Below are 16,999 nucleotides of genomic sequence, written 5' to 3' on the forward strand. Positions count from 1 at the left end.
GCACATATCATTAATCTCCAGGTCATGTGGTATGAATCTATAAACTCAGCACTAGGGCTAGAGAGGCTGGTAGATCCCTGGAGTGGAGCTGAAATAGCATGCTCCCAGTTCAATGGGAAGCCCTGTCCCAAAAGATGAAGAGGAACAGAGGAAAAGAGGAAGACCCCTGAATTTAACAACTGGCCTCCACACACACACACACATATGTGTCAACATAGCATGCACATGCATTCATAGAACACACACACACACACACACACACACACACACACACACGCACGCACACACGCACTCATAGAACATACACACACATGCACACACAGTAAATAAATTGTACCTTTACCCTCAATTACTACCATATTTGATGAGCCATTGTTATATTTTTTCTCACCAAAGGAAAGCATAAGAGTTAGGAAATAATATAGTTACCTTTGAAAACAAGCAGTCACTTTTAGCAATGAGCCTTACAGGGTTAAATCCTGTAACAGCAGAAAAGCTAACACAACGTGAATTTCTTCTCATTGGCATGTTAAGGACATTCCTAAACCCTCTGATTACCATTCTGAAAGCATTTTCTTAGTATCTCAATCCAAAGAGCAGGCCAAGTATCAGCAGTTACTTACATTTGAATAAACTATAAAACTATAGTCTTCCCAGAGAAGGAAACACAAAAGCCAGATCTTTAAAATGAACTACATCACTCTCAAAAACTAGATTCGTGTGTTTTTTTGTAAGACAACTATGGAGAGCTAATTTGGGTAGGAAATGATTTCAATTCCATGACAAAAGTGCCAAATGAGAATAGCTCACAAAATTATGGTACTGGACCACATTAATGCATTCTTTGTGAATGAAACCAAAATGTTTTTTTCTTTTAGTTCTTTGGTTCAAAAGGAAAATGGTTCAATCATCTTGTGTGTATGTGTGTGAGAGAGAGAGAGAAAGAGAGAGAGAGAGAGATGAATGAGCATCTTTATGTATGTCTGAAATTAGAATTATCTGGGCTTATATGAAGGTATAACACAGATAACAGAATCAGCTAGTATGTTCCATCATTTAACTATAATAATGGTAAAATATTGTTTAATTAGAAATAGGCCTATTTACAAACTTGGCTTTAATAACATTTACAGATATATTTGTAGCTAGGTAAGTATATATTATTTAATCATATGCAATACAGACTATGACCTCTATAATTGTGGAAAGCAATGTTTATGGAAGAATTTAGCCAGTGTCATAATTAAAATGCAGTGACTGAAAATTAACTAAATTACAACTAATTTTATGACCCAGGCTGTCAATCAATGTAGATCAATGTCAATCAATCAACCTCCTGGTTCTCTAGGTTTTGTTTTGTGGTGATTTTGATGTGTTTTTTTCTTTTGGTGGAGAGAATTTTAAAGATTAGATGAACTGATATTAATAACATCTAATTTCCTTGTGCTTACTTTGCCCATAACTCTTAAAATGTAGCAACTATTTCTCTTTTTAAAACTATTCTTGAATTAGATGTTATCATACTTGGCTAAACTTATATGGTAAATTCTTAATTTGTAATCATCTTTAATGGAAATATCTCATTTATGAAATTTACTATTTTGAAATTTTTTAAGTGTGTGGTGTGTGTGTGTGTGTGTGTGTGTGTGTGTGTGTGTGTGTGTGTGTGTGTGTGTGTGTTATTGTATGTGAGTGCTATGCATGCCAAGGCGAGAAGATGGCATCAGACCTTCTGGAGATGACTTCTCATTGTGCTGAAATAGGTGCCCTCAAGATAGGTGACCGGTTGGCTGGGTGTCGGTGGCCCACGCCTTTAATCCCAGCACTCAGGAGGCAGAGGCAGGTGAATCTCTGTGAGTTCGAGGCTAGCCTGGTCTTCAGAGCGACTGCCAGGATAGGCTCCAAAGCTACACAGAGAAACCCTGTCTCAAAAAAAATAAATAAAAGATAGGTGACAGGCAAACAGAATTTATAGGAGATAATTTGAAGAAAAATATCTTAATCAAGAAAAGGCCTTTTTTAAAATTTTTTGACAAGAAAATCCAATTAATAAATTACAGAATTAATAAATATGGAACTGGATATGACGTATGAATTTGACAATAAATCAGCTTACAGCTAAGAATATACTGCTGCATTTTCTGCCTTGTGATTTCAGCTAGAATGCTGTCATATTTAAAATATCCTATATATAACTAAATACAGTCTCATTCAGGTCCCATAGGTGTAATATTACTTTGAGTTTCTCTTTCAGAGAAAATGGCCGACAGCTTTAACCACTATTCAGAAAGAATTAAGGGCCAAGCAAGGTGTGTTTTTAAAGTTGGCAAGGTTTCAATGAGGCCAAACTTCCTGGTGATAGCAAAACCTTGAAGGACTTGATGAAATACAACTCATAAAATATAAATTATAACCCAAGAATGAGAATATAATCTCTGACATATCAAGGAAATTAGAGTTCCAAGATTAGTGGGAAAGAACTAAATGCTCACAAAATATCTAGCATTGTAAGCTTGTCCCAGACCTAGAGCACTGAGAGAGAAGCAGGTGCCTCTGAGAAGCAAGATTGCCTATAACAAAGTTAAAGAAAATGAAATTAACTACCAGATGGCAAAGTTGGGTGAACTCAACATCCAGTATTTTACGATATGAAAACCTCTACAAATCTCTATAAGCCCTATACTGTGTTTATTTCTGATCTGAATTTAATGATGTCATGGCATAGCTTTATAAAATTTTATCTCATTGTATTCTTACGAGCCTCAATCAGTAGAGAAATCCTGTGAATAATACAACTGATTAGACAAGGTTCCAAGAATATTAGAATACAAAACAAGAAATATAGAGGTTACTAGAGAAAATTTGTAATCCAAAAATTCAATTACAGAAACAAAACGAGTGTGAGAGTAGAGAGTTTAAGACCACATAGAGGTTTTGTTTCATGATAAGCAACATGAACCAAGGCACCTGAACTATGGTGACTAGACTAGAAAGACAATTCTAGCATCTGATAGTAAAGAAGTGTTAGCCTCACACAGACAGACCTCACACTTCAGTAATGGAACAGCAAATTAGATATGCAAGCAAAATGGTGGAGGGACCCAAAATATCTTCAGGTAGTTACCTGAAATATCTTCATGTTGTCACCTGGAATACGCACACCAGGAAAAGATATGACTGCAAAGGACCTGGTGATTACCATACACTTAGAGCAATGTGAGCAGTGAACTGGCCTTATCCACTAACAAAGCCAAGAAGAAAGCTACAGGGGAGGTATTTCAACATAACCAAACAAAGAATTTCAAAAAAAAAGACTTTTATTGCCATGTTATTGAGAGACAAAAAGCTGCAACTAATTCATATGTGCAATTTGTTGAGTTTAGAAAAAAAAAACAAAACATTTCCAAGCCTTGAGACTTTGCTATGTCCTCGTTCCTGGAAGTTTCAAATGGTGAGAGGTGTGCATTCAAGAGACACTGGTAGACTCTTCATGTTGAGACTTGAGAATTAGAGCAGCAAAGGGAATGGAATGACAATCTAATTAGGATAGTGTGTTTTTCTGGTGTGTCAGGTTCTTGTGGAACACTATTATGGTAAACTGTTAGTACCATCTTTAAGAAAAAAATAAGAGGAAAATAAAAGCTCAACAGACAAATGTCTGGGTGTATAACTTATTTTTTTATGTAGAAGTAATACTTGTGCACAACCCATTGTCAGGAAAGCACTTTGCACTGTCAGGCTTGACAAGCCCACCATAGGTCCTCAGGCCTGAAGCTGTGAATCGACTCACAGTTCAAAGTTTCATGCAAATAAATAGCAGTGTCTCCGAATTCCAGACATTCACCAGAATTCTAAAATTGATTGTTGAAACTCTCATTCCCATGCATTTGAATAAATGTCCTGAATCCATCCATATACAAACAAAATGCTAAAACTTTATTTCTCTGAAAGTGGGGCAGGTTGTGCTTTGTTTGGGTTTTCATTTTTGTTTTGCTTTGTTTTGAAGTTTACCACTCTCTGGCTATAATTATGAGGGAAACAGTCTGTGTAGCTTTAGGATATGTTTTTATCTAATTAAATTGCATGTTGCTAAGAGTAACCCTTATAAGTGACACATTCTTTTGTTTTGGATACAATATCTTTGTGGAAAATAGGTTTATTTTGAAAAGACATGTACACAGAGCTTGGAGAAGCATGCCAAAGATGTTATGTCTCCTTATGGCAAAGGCAAGCATGGAAACCAGGTGCCATGCTTCTAGTGCCAACCCCACTGACAACCCCTAGTCTGAGTACATTGTGTGCTGGTGGCTGTTGAAGGAACCTCTTTGTGACCAGAATGTCACTGACCTCATTTGCCCTAGTTGATGTCATCATTAGTTGATGTCATCATTCAGAGTCTGGGGCCAGCTTCTCTCAGTGAACAAAAGCCATCACTTAAGCTTTTTCCCACCGCCGAAAAGGTGCACCGTACAGGACAAAATTTACTCCACATTAAAAACAGGAGGAAGCATCTAGAATATCATGTGTGGATCCACTGACCTCCTAGATTCTCCTCCACTGCTTTACCACATTTGGTTAAAAATGCTACTGGATTTTTTTACCCCTCTGTATCAGTGACTATTAGAAATTTCATAACAAATATTGGGAAAACCATGCAGTTGGCAATGTGCTTACCTTGCAAGCATGAAGACCCAAGTTCAGACCCCAGAACCCAGGCAAAAAGGCTGGACATGAAGATGTGCATTCTGGAAAAGTGGCCAGATGGGTCCCTGGGAATTGCTAGCCATCCATGCTGACCTAATAGGTAGACTTGAGATTCCCTGGGAGACTCTGCCTCAAGGAACAATGGACAGCACCTGAGGAATGACACCGAAAGTTGTCCTCTGAGCTCCACATACACAGACAAAGACAGACAGACAGACAGACAGACAGACAGACAGACAGACAGACAGACAGAGGTGCTTAAACAATTTTCTTGCCCCATGCTGCATTAAACCCAGCGGGGAATGAGTGGTAGTGAAAGTGAATCTAGGGAATTTAGAGGAAAGATGCATCACATATAAACTTTTCATGGAGTGGAATGTTCTGTGCATAGCCTATCTGCATCAATGTGCTTTTGAAATACAATGTGAAGCTTCTTGTCCCCATATCTGATAGAAACCTATACTGTACAATCAGAAATAAGCTGAAATCCCACTATGCCTGACTCAGGCAATGAGCCTCGAAAAAAGGATGGGCTCCTGTTACTTAGGAACACTGAGATCTTTGCCTATGAGTCATCCACTCCAAATGGTTTTTGTGTGACTCTGTTTTTATGATTTCTCTAATGAATGGAGTTTTAGAAGTCTATTACGGGCAAACACTGATCAGCTTCCAAAGTAACTGACTTGGTTACTGGCTTTGGTTGCAACTTTAGACGGCTTTGCAAATAGTGAAGAGTAAGTGAAGAGCAGAAGACGGCTGCAAAATCAAATATCAGATCAACGTTTTTATCCAATGCATATGGGTACATCCTTTCCCTTCTCAAGAGTGTATTTCTTTGTGTACATTGACAAATCTGAGAAACAATCTCTCACATTTTCTCCAGCCCTAAAACTATGGGAAATGCATCAACCTTTATATAGAGAGGAACTAAACTTCCTTAGATAAGCTTCACCTTGAAGCCTAAAAGCTTTTCAAACATTTTATTTTTTAAATAGAGTGAAACAGAGCTGAATGGGATTTTCTAGTTGACTTCCTGGAAAAGTTAGAGAGAATTATATCTATGCCACTAATGTGTGGATCTAAGGATGGTATTTTACACCAACTGCCAGTTCCATGGGCGTGTGTGACTGCAAGGTCCTTCTTGTCAGAAAGAAGCTCAGCTATAGAGTTCTGATGGTGATGTCTCAGCAAGAGCTTTCCACAGATCCAAGGATAAGAATAGATACAGAGAAGACAACAGAGCCACCAGCATGGTAGAGCAGTCCCCTTTCCCTGTGTCTCACTATATAACACAGTAAGACCAGACCACTGGCACACATGGTGAGCTGCACCGCAGCTTGGGATCCCAGAGCATCAGGATCTACATATTTTGTAGCAAGTAAAAAATAGCCTGATCTTCCTTCCCCGAGAACAAGCATCACAAATCTATCCTGTTGTAATCCTCGTGTTGTTTGGCAGTGATGGTTCTAAACTATGTGACTAGCTGTCACCACTCAGAATCACCAGGATTTGCAGCCTCACACAGTAAGCAAAGACTTCCAGAGATGCTTAGGGTACTGCACTGTCTCGACCACCCTTGACCAGCAAGAATGAAGCAACACCGAGGAATCTTCTTCTCACAGTTTTACTCGGGAACCTTGCTTTACAGGGAGTGGCCCCAAACCCAGGAAGGTGGGGCTTAATATATCCAGCAACTACCAATCATCTACGCCCAGGTGGCACGCTAGGATAGGTTGTCACCAAGCATATTTAGAAGGATACGTGGCCTCTCTCCTAATAAGGAGTTTACCACAGAGAGCACTCGCTGTCGGGCTGGCGGACGTCGGAAACCGGCGCCATCTTTTAGGCGCGGTACTCTGCAGCTCCCAACACTGCACCTCCCCCAAATCCACCTGACAATCTGCCATCTTCTAAGGCTGACATGCTCACTTGATCATATGACTCCATCAACAACTGAGATTGGATAGTTGTAAATGCTCAGACAGGTCTGTCCCCATTTATTTCAATCAACACTTGATCAGAATTACTGCCAACAGAATGTCATCCACAGGATGAGGTTTATGGGTGGTAATGAACTTAACTGTGTACTATACAGCACACTAGGCAGATTGAGCTACATCCCAGAGAAGACGAATAGGCTTAATTTCAGATAGTCACTTAGCTTCCTTACTCATAGTTTGTCAAAGGTTCAGGCTTTAATGCTGATCCGCTCTACCTCTTTAAGAGACAGACACTGACCTCTGACAACAGTCGGGGCACTCACAGGGACATGCTATGTCACCTGTCATGCATTACGACCTGCATGAGGACTCTACACATGTGTGGAACCTCAGTGCACATGCACAGCCTTCCCTTTAAAAGTTCCAACTTCCCTGCTTTGCTCCTCTCTTCTCTCTGCCTCTTCTTTCTTCCTCCCTTCACTCCTCTCTGTGGCACATGGCAGTCAGCCATTAACTTTGTTTCTCTTCTCTCTTACTCTCTCTACTCTGCCGGGCCTATAATAAACTGGTTAATAGTCTCATGTCTCATCTTTCGCCTCTTCTTCATTTCTAATTTAAGCAAAAGAATAACAGTTTGTATACATTGTGCCAACATGCTGTGGGTACTAATCCAAAAAGCAAACAAACAAACAAAAAAGCATTTGGAAGCCGTATCAGCTCTCCACCCTGTTCAGCCAGACTATGGGTTAAGGCCAATAAGAGACCCATCTACCATCAGAGCCTGCTGACTGGGCTGCAACTATTCATTTCTGTGGTTCTTTCTTTCTCATTGTCTACAGTCTGTAGCATGAAAGATAGATTTCTGAGTTGTCTCTAGAATGGGACAGTCCTCACAATGATAGGTATTCTCTACCTAGGGTCTCAGAAAAAAATCCACAGAGTGTAACATCACCACTGATCATTAAAAATGAGCTTGGGTCTGAGGAGACAGTTTAATACATAAAGTGCTTGCTAGACAAACATGAGGACATGAGTTTGGATCCCAGCACCCCTATAAAAGCCAGGCCCAGCAGGGAACATCTGCAACCCTAGCACTGGGGATAGGGAACAGCCAGCCGGCCAGTTTAATCAAATCATTGAACTTAGGATTCAATTTGAGGATTCAATGTCTCAAAAATAAGGCCGAGAACAACAGAGGAAGCTAACACATGTTGACTTGCCTTCTACATGCAAGGACATATACACAAAAATTAATGAGCCCAAGAGCAATCTTGCCCTGAGAGAGAAACCATATGGATTTCTCTGCCTTTTGTATAAACATACAACAGAATGGGGTGGGGTTACCCTTCTCAGGCTCCACTGATAAACTTGATTTTGATGGTCATTGTATTTGTTTGGTTGAGCCAGATGGCCACAGTCACCCAGTGGCTGTAGTCTAGGCACTATACAATATATATATATATATATATATATATATATATATATTTATATATCCAGGGAATATATATACATATATATACTCAGTTGTCAAGAGAGGCGTAAGAATGGTCCTGAGCATAACAAATATAACTCTCTGTGAGTTCACATACAAGAGGGACTCACTGTCTAGAGCTGCCTCTAATAACATCAGACACAGCAGGATCATTTAGGGCCAAGTCTGCCAACAGCAGTTCTTCTGCTCCCACAGCAGGTGGACAGAGGTGGTAAAAGCAGTGACAGCACACTTGGCAGGCCACTGCTTATTTCTGGTGAGTCATGAGTTTGTTCGGCCGGCCTGAAGCTGTGAGATAACAGGAATGTTATTATGTCCTCCCTGTACCTCCAGGGTCTAAGGTGTTCCTTCCAGAGATGAAGTAGTTAGAGTCAGGAGTCAGGGCATATTGGTTTACAATCCCAAGGGGTATTGTTGGCTAGAGGCTGACTCCATTCCCAGAGACCTGAAATTCAAAAGAGGCTTCTGGCTGATCTATTGGGATAGCTTCCAGTGCCAGCTGCTACTTAAGTTTCCAGCCAAATTTGATCAAACTCCCATTTAATTCAACAGAATGGATACACAGATAACACCTGAACAGTCCCTTTCAGTGCCAGGCTTCCCTTCTGATAGTGGCAAGCCAAGGTTAGGAATGATTTCATTGATGTCTCTAGGATTGGACCATATTTATTCTAAGGTCTCTGACATAAATGGTTGATTGTTGTGTCTTATCAAGGCTAATGAGCTTCCCAAGACCATTTATCAGCAGCCTATGAACACAAAATCGTCAATGTAATGGTTCCAGCTCAGGTTTTGGTAAATGGGATTGGCCTGTGTTTTGATTCTCCAATAAGGTGGCAAATAGCAGGAGAATCCAAACTGTACTTCAGGGGCTGGAGAGATGGCTGAATGACTAAGACCAGGTACTCACTGCTCTCAGTTCCAAGCACGCACATGGAGTGACTCACAATTGTCTGTAACTCTAGTGCTTTGACTGCACAATAACATGATTTGGAGTCTTGGGTAGGAAAAGAATCATCTTTGGTGGTTAATAGGATTGAGAAAAATACAAGATGGAAGTTGTGTTGGTTTGAATAAGAACAGCCCCCATATATTTGAATGCTTGGTCCCTGGTTGATAGAGTTGTTTTAGAGGAAGGATTATAAGATGTTGCCTTGGAAGAGGTATCTCCCTGATGTGGACTTTGAGGCTACAAAAGCCCTGTCTCTCTCTGTCTCTGTTTCTCTCTGTCTCTGTCTCTCTGTGTGTCTATGTCTCTGTCTCTCTCTGCCTCCTGCTTGTAGACCAAATTAAGCTCTCGGATACTGCTCCAGTGGCATGCCTAACTGCCTATTGCCATGCTTCCTGCCATGATGGTCATGAACTAACCCTCTGAAACTATAACCAAACTCCCAATAAATGCTTCCTTTTATAAGTTGCCATGGTCTCTTCGTGGCACTAGAAAAGTAACTAAGACAGACATCCAATGTGGCATAGCATGTGCTGTCACAGCCAGTTGATTCATTTACAATCACAGTGCCCAGGGCTATGGCAGCCAGTGCTATCGCATTAACTGAATTCAGTTGGGGACCATCCACTCTAAACCTCCAGATCCCATTAACTTTTGTCACTGGCCACACAGAGTGATTATATGGAGATTTGCATTTTTCCTTAGTCTTGTCGGGTTAGCATTCTTTCATCAAGGCTGTGGTTTCCTATTCTCTTCCTAGAGATTCTAAATTGTTTCCTTTTAGAACATAGAAGAGAACCAGAAGATGAGCTATGACTTCCTCACACATCTCCCATGGTCAGCTCTCTACAAATGGTTCTTACAGAAGAGAAAAGTCTCTCTGCTTGAACATTGCAAGCATTCATGAGACAAGCATGTCCATTATCAGTAGAAATAGATTGTGGTGCCAAGCAAGGGGTCCAATCAGCCTCATTCATGTTCACAATTACTCCATGTCCTATCACACTATTTAAAGACTGTCTGATGAAATGTATGACACTAGCCCCACAAGTGCTTAGTGATCAGGTTTATTTCAAAAAGAGATAGAGGTTCATCCTCACTCCAACCCCTCTTGCCTGTCTCCATTGTACATTTCACTGAATGAGTCCTCTGGTGTCCCGAGGTCATCAAAAAAAGGGCTATAAAGAAGCAATTGCTCTAAAACAGCCACAAATGCTTCCCTAGCTCTTCTGATGATCTCCACAAGGGAATCGTGTCCCATAGAAGCAAGGCTTTAACCTGTGACAGCCATCTTCCTTTTTTTTCAGAGAATGGGGGTCATGGTGCGATGATTGGACTGTGCTTCTCTCTGGTGCTTGTCCAAATTGACTCTTATTTAGTTATCTCAGTCTTCATGGGCACACCCAACTGGCCTTGGGTGTTTGTGGATGCATTGGATGTTCCCATTCTGGGCTGTTTTTGGACTTCAGGGGTGTCCCATGACTTAAAGTGGTACCTTTCTCCTAGGCAGCTTATGGCCCTAAGGGAGCATATTATCATTGTAAGATCTAGCAAGAACAGTTGTGTGGAGGACTTGACTTTTCAGAGGGAAGAGCAGTTTTATAAACTCAATAGTTATATGCCTGGGAAGGGAGGGTCTGTCCATTCAGCACTGAGTGAGTTGAGAGTGTTACCAGACTTGACATTTTGAATATCTTCTCCATGGAATCATATGGAGAAGTCATCTCATGTTGGTCATAGGTAGTGTTTAAAACAGAAATTCAGAGTAGACATCAAGAGTCATCCTCACTGTAGGAAGTGAATCTGTCTTGATAATAGTCACACTCCTTAAATATCGGGTCTCGTGTGAGGTAGTCTGTGTGCTCCTTGTGGCTTGTTAAAGTGTAATCTTTGCCCACTCGTCTTCACAATGATGGAAAGCCAACAACTCACAGTGCATATCCAATTAATCAAAGCATTCCTAGTCTCCCTATCAATACTGGCTTTCCCTATACTGGTTTGTATCATAGCACTCTCTCTGGAAACATACTGCCCTTCAGATGTTTCTGCTTGCAACTTAGGTTTCCATATCCCCAATAGGATTCATAGTATGTACCCCCAGGTGGAAACTATAAACACATGTTAAATTTTACCCCTCTCTCATCAGCCTCCATCTATTATCCCAACTTGCTTTTATCTAGAAGTAGGACGGAGGTGTACCAGTCATTGTTCCCTCCTGTACCACATTTCTACCAGCCACAAAAAATTTCCAAATGTGCCTGAACACAGACCACAAACCTTTGTCTTTTCTTTACTTACCTTGACATCCTGAATCTTATATCACTTTGGGGGCTGAATCCCAACTTCTGAGAAGATGGCAAAAAAGTAACGAGACTCCAAAGGAGATGACTAAGCAAGCAGGTGGCTTCGCCACAGTCTCTCTACAGATTGCAGCAGGAAGATAATACGACTCAGTTCATTACAGTGCAGCAAACAACAGACCGTGAGCAAGTTGGTACCACTTCCTGTATCCACGAATCCCACAGAGTAATGCAAAGAGGCCAGATGGCAACTACACACACTGTGGGCTCTGTCACAGTTGGCAGACCCAAAGCCGAAGTCTCAGCACATGAGGGAGCAATAACCAAGAGGAAGCACCAACACAGTGGTCAGATGCCTGTACCATCTCAGCTGCCTATGTGACAAGTCACAGAAATGGTCATCACAGGGAAGGCTGGCTTCTGACACATGCAGCAACAGTGTTCATTGACTTCTGGCCCATGAGGGGCTGTGCCACCTGATGATGACATCAATCTGAAGTGGTCTTCATTCTTAGGAAATGCATACTGTCATGGCATTAAATGGTTAAAAAAATCTTATGTATGAATGCGTGTGCACACATAGACAAAAGGGGAGAAAGCCTGTGAGATGATTGTTAGCAGATGCATCTGTAAAACCAGTGAATAAACATCTTTTGTACCATTCAACTGCTGCACCTTTCCTGAAGCTTGAAACTTACTCAAACACACTAATTTTTGTAAAATCCCTTGAAACCCTTTATACTTACCATGCAGATACCTTCATACCTCACCAGCTACAACAGTAGAAACAATAGCTTGCTTCATTGCAAGGCATTCCAGTCTCATCATCCTCTTAGCTTATTTGAAAATGCCACACAACATTCTCACATACCCAGAGGAATTCATGTTGCTGCTCAATGGACATGCTTCATGGTGGGAGTTGAATGGCGATGTCCTCCACACCCACTACTTGAAAGGAAAACAAAAAGATATTTTAAGAATCTGTTCCAAAATGAAAAATGTTTTCATCTAGAAATAAATTGTAAAAGAAAGTGATTCAATTTCTTTTTGATATTTTGGTCCAGTCATTAATGGCACAATAGGAAAGGATAATGTAAATGTAGCAAAAGAAAGTTTTATTTCAAATGCATTTTCTAAGGTCTATCCTAATGGCACATTTCTACAATCCTAGCACACAAGAAGCTGAGGCAGGAGGATCTCGAATTTAAGCTCAGCCTGGGTACTGAGTAAAATTCTAGCTAAAGAAACATAAATAAAAATTTTCAAGAAAAACCATCAGTTACAGCTTTATAATGAGCAATGTACATACCAACATTTATAATCACCCAAGAGACATTTATAATAACTAAAATATTAATCAATGTCTGAGCACTTAACAAAGATGGGTTGCAGATGAAGATACACATGACAGTGTTCAGCACAGTTCTTCTGACCAGAAGATAACCATAAATGTGTTCTCTGACCAGTCCCCAAGTACTCACTGCCTTTGTTCTTTCTCTTCTTTCAGCTAGACAATCTGGAAGCAGAAACAGCTCCATTGCCCTAACTGGGTCCCAGGCCATCCAGAATCTCGCTGAGCTTAGAAGCCACCATCTTCTTGGAATCAGGTTGCTGTTGGGGTGTGTAGGAGGCTCTGGTTTCCTAGGAAACCACCTGATCCTGCATCATTCAAAGTCTGTCCTCTCTAGCTACTTCACTCTGCACATGAGAGACACTCATACTGTAACAAGCACTCGGAAGAAGAGATTATATGATACTACTGAATCCAGCTCGTGTACAGAACCACCAGAAACACATGCAGTAAACCACAATACTCTGTGGTATGTGAATTGGGGTCACCATAGAAGATGACTCTTCTATATGTAGAATTTCTATTGGAGTCATCATAAAAGATGACCCTTCTATATGTAGAATTTCTATTTTCAAGAAAATACTTATGACCTTATCGAAGAAAAAACATCAGTTGTTAAATTCATTGCAGTAACCCATAAAGTAAATGCTACCTCTGACCTCTGACCCAGTCACCTTCTATGGAAAGTCCCAGTCTTTCTAGTCTTCTGTGAGGGAATACATTATGTTTGACCTATAGTGTTCACCTTGAAATCATTGTCTGGTTAAGACATAGATGGCACCTGCATTTCGTGGTTTTGTGTTGTTTGAAAGGACATCTCCCCTGGCTCCATAATGAAAATGGAAGGGATGTGAAGCCCAGAATGGCAGAATGGTTGATCTCACACTAAAAGGACTTCCTGGGAGTTATAATATGGTGATGGTCCTTCCTAACTCCCTTGCTGTCCTCCAAGTGTTCACAAAGTTACCCAGTGAAATCATGCCATCCAAGCAGGAAGCCAAGAGTTTTGCTGTCTTCATTTCTCTGTAATTTCTCCACTGCATGCTCTGTTCTATGTTATTTTCTTGGATGCCCTCTAAATCAGCATGATAAAACAACAGATGTTAACACTGGGTGCCAGGAAAGTGTAAGCATTTTTTAAAAATATGAACCCAATAAACATAATTACAAGACAGACTCAAACAACCATATAGAAAAATATGTGATCTGTTTATCAATTCTATGTAGTTACTCAAACATGAAATGTTAGCAATATCCCAAACCACTTTCCCTAAAGATTTGCATTTATTGCAATGTCATAATCATTATATTCATCTTTTTTGCTCTTGGATAAATATCAAGATTTCCTTGATAAGATGTCACTCTTCGATGTAGCATCTCTAAGAAAAGCCCTGTCTGACTAGTTTTCATGGACATGACATGCAGTTGAGATTTGGCAATCTCCTATTTTTAGATCTGGAAGAATGGCTAAGTCAGATGGCCCATGCAAGTGAGTTCTCTACTTTGAACTTGTCAGCACTGGTTAAACAAATTGAGTCTTTTGTCATCTTCTATGGAGATAGAAGTAGAAAACAAGAGCCCTGGTTCTCCCACCCACCACAGGGTTCCAGACTGTGCATGCAGCTGGCAGATACACTGTAAAATATGCATCCCTTCATCTGTCCAATAAGACACAAATATTCCCCACAGTTTCTGGAAGACAACTGTCAGAGATCAGAACACCTGATTTACTGTCTCAGATCTGATTGGCTATAATTACATGGACCCAGCCATGTATCTATCCATTAGAGGAGGAAAAAATGTTTCCTTCCAATGATGCCTCTAGTAACATCCATTTCTCAGATGCTACATGGGTACTGTGCTGCAGTTTTTACATTTTCTGGTAAAAGTAATTAAAACCAAAATCTTAAAAAGATTCGGAATTTTAAAATGGGTAATGCAAGTGAGACTCATTAGGGAGAATGAAACATCTCTGTGTAAGTACTGAGGAAGAACATTCTTGCTTCCAGTATGCTAGTTGACACAAGTTCTCTCAAGGGGTGACACAGTGTTGTCTCTGCTCACAGGGCTTTTCAGTTGTCATTGTTTCTGTATAATGAGTCACTCTTGGTGTGAGTTATCTGGCATGTGGCTGAGAGCAATTTGGACTTGATCCATGATTTTTTTTTCTACAGACATCATATATGTGTGCACATGGCTCTTCCATGTCATCTCTTAGATTCTCCAAAAAACACACAATGAAAGGTTCATTTTAAAAATGCATTCTAAAGCCAGGAGTTTTTATGGAAAGCCACTTTCAGTGCCTGTATGCTAGAACTAACTTGCAACTCACACAGAGAAGTGAGAACCCTCAGTCTGGCGGAGTTAATTTTCTATTGTGATCTAAAGTTAAGAAAATGATAAACAAAAAGAAATATCAGGATTAAATTATACGATGTTTTTTAAAAAAAATTGGCCTGTCCTATATTAAATGTTTTCTATTATAAATGAAAACTATCAATATTGAAACAAACAAAACAGTGACTGTGGGAAGTGTAGGAGCTTCACTGCACATATCCACCTTTGGGATAACACGAACACATCTTTTTTCCCTGCTTAGATATGACTCGGAGAATAGGTATACAGACTGTATCTAAGGCCTCTGGACTAAAACTTAGGGTAGGAGCACATGAAGATGATCCAAGTTTGCGATATCTATACTGGAGATGAAACTCAAATAGTTTCATCCTACAGTCATATATTCCACACTGTCATAAAAAGTTCCAGAAATTATGGGATGGCCCACCATTCAGGGAGTGAGCAAGTGCAGGTGCCAACAACTTCTTGTGTACAGTGTGTGAAGATGGTCATGGCATTTCGTAGTGGAAGCAGGAGTCCTGTTTCATCTAACCAGCATGACTGTGTCTTAGGCACTCTACATTGCAAACAGCAGATGCCTGAATCTTAAAACTGGAACTATAAAAAGTGGGTGTGGTGGCTGGACCCTTGGTGGGACACAGCAGGAGAAAGCAGTAACCCCCTGCCTTCCTCTGTGTGACATAGAAGTGCAGCCACAAGTACAGACTTATTAAACTTATCAGTACCAGCTTAGAGGAAGCACAAAGTGATCTCATAAAGTCTGTTATTAAACCTATATTAAGTGTGCAATGAGAAGAATCCTGAAAAAAAAATGGCTCTTCCTCAGAAAATGTACCCAGCGTCTAGAAGCATCTCACACATAATAGGTATATTTCCTTTCAATGTTTTCTGACTTACCCAGTGTTCATTGGATGTTATCTGACAGGATACAGCGTCAGCCCACCCACACCCACCCTCTTTCTTTTCCTTTCTTATTACTCACTTCTTCCCAAGACAGGCTCATAGGCTAAGTTGTCCTCCACCTCACAGTGTAACCCCAGCTGGCCTTCAACTTAGGATCCTCCTGCTTCAGCCTATGGGTACACACACATGGAAGAAGAAGAACCAAAAACAAACTGTGTTGGTACACTACAAACATAATGCCACTCTTTCATTCATCTAAACCACCCAGTGTTAGCCAGAATGCTCCTATCTGTTCCAACATAAATACAGATATATTTCTAATGATCAAATGACACTTTATCATTTTTGGTTCTAAAAGAATAGCAACATGGATTCTATCTCACAGGAAGTGGTTTGCTTCTCTCAATGAGCAGCTGCCATCCAGAGCTGTGGCGAACAGTGTTTTTCATGGCACACTCATGAAATCTAAGATGGACTCAAAATCCCCCTAATGACATTAGGCTTTCAGCAGTCCATGCATCTCTTATGTCAAAAATGCATGTCTCTTTTGTGATTTCACAGAGGTAGAACAGAAGCCCTTTTGGAGAGAGGGAGCACATTTTTATCCCAACATTGTCACATGTTCCATAATAGGAGTATTTAGCAGCCAAAAATATCTTTCAGGAAGAGTGTGCTTAACGGCTGTCTATGAGTTCCTTCTTCCTACCTCTCGACTTGATTTAGAAAAACAAAAACAAAAAATCTTAGTCTCCAAAGCAGGCTGTGATATTCCATTTCCTTTCAAACCTCTTGAAAGAAACTTCTGTTGTTTGGCTTCAAACATGAACATGTTTTATTTAATTGGCATTATCAACTAATGTCGGGAAATTTTCCATGAATACAAAGTTACCAAATGCCAAATGGAAACTCAGAGAGAAGTAGTGTATGCTGAGGAAGCCGCAAAAAGAGAAAGGGAAGAAATGAAGGCCGTAGTGATTTCCCTAAGAATCTGTTCGGAACTGA

At 40.4% G+C, this 16,999-nt stretch overlaps 1 protein-coding gene across 1 annotated transcript in view; it reads left to right on the forward strand.

The window, feature by feature from the left end:
* The window catches only part of Oprm1 (opioid receptor mu 1), a 51,706-nt gene extending 37,837 nt beyond the window's left edge, over positions 1-13,869 (forward strand). Inside the window, exon 4 of the mRNA XM_035440418.1 lies at positions 12,893-13,869. Coding sequence (XP_035296309.1) covers positions 12,893-12,931 — 39 coding nt within the window. The 3' untranslated portion in view covers positions 12,932-13,869. The remainder of the gene's footprint in view (positions 1-12,892) is intronic.
* Positions 13,870-16,999: the final 3,130 nt, after the last annotated feature.

The sequence above is a fragment of the Cricetulus griseus genome, chromosome 2 (genome assembly GCF_003668045.3).
Source record: "Cricetulus griseus strain 17A/GY chromosome 2, alternate assembly CriGri-PICRH-1.0, whole genome shotgun sequence".
Classification (NCBI taxonomy): domain Eukaryota; kingdom Metazoa; phylum Chordata; class Mammalia; order Rodentia; family Cricetidae; genus Cricetulus; species Cricetulus griseus.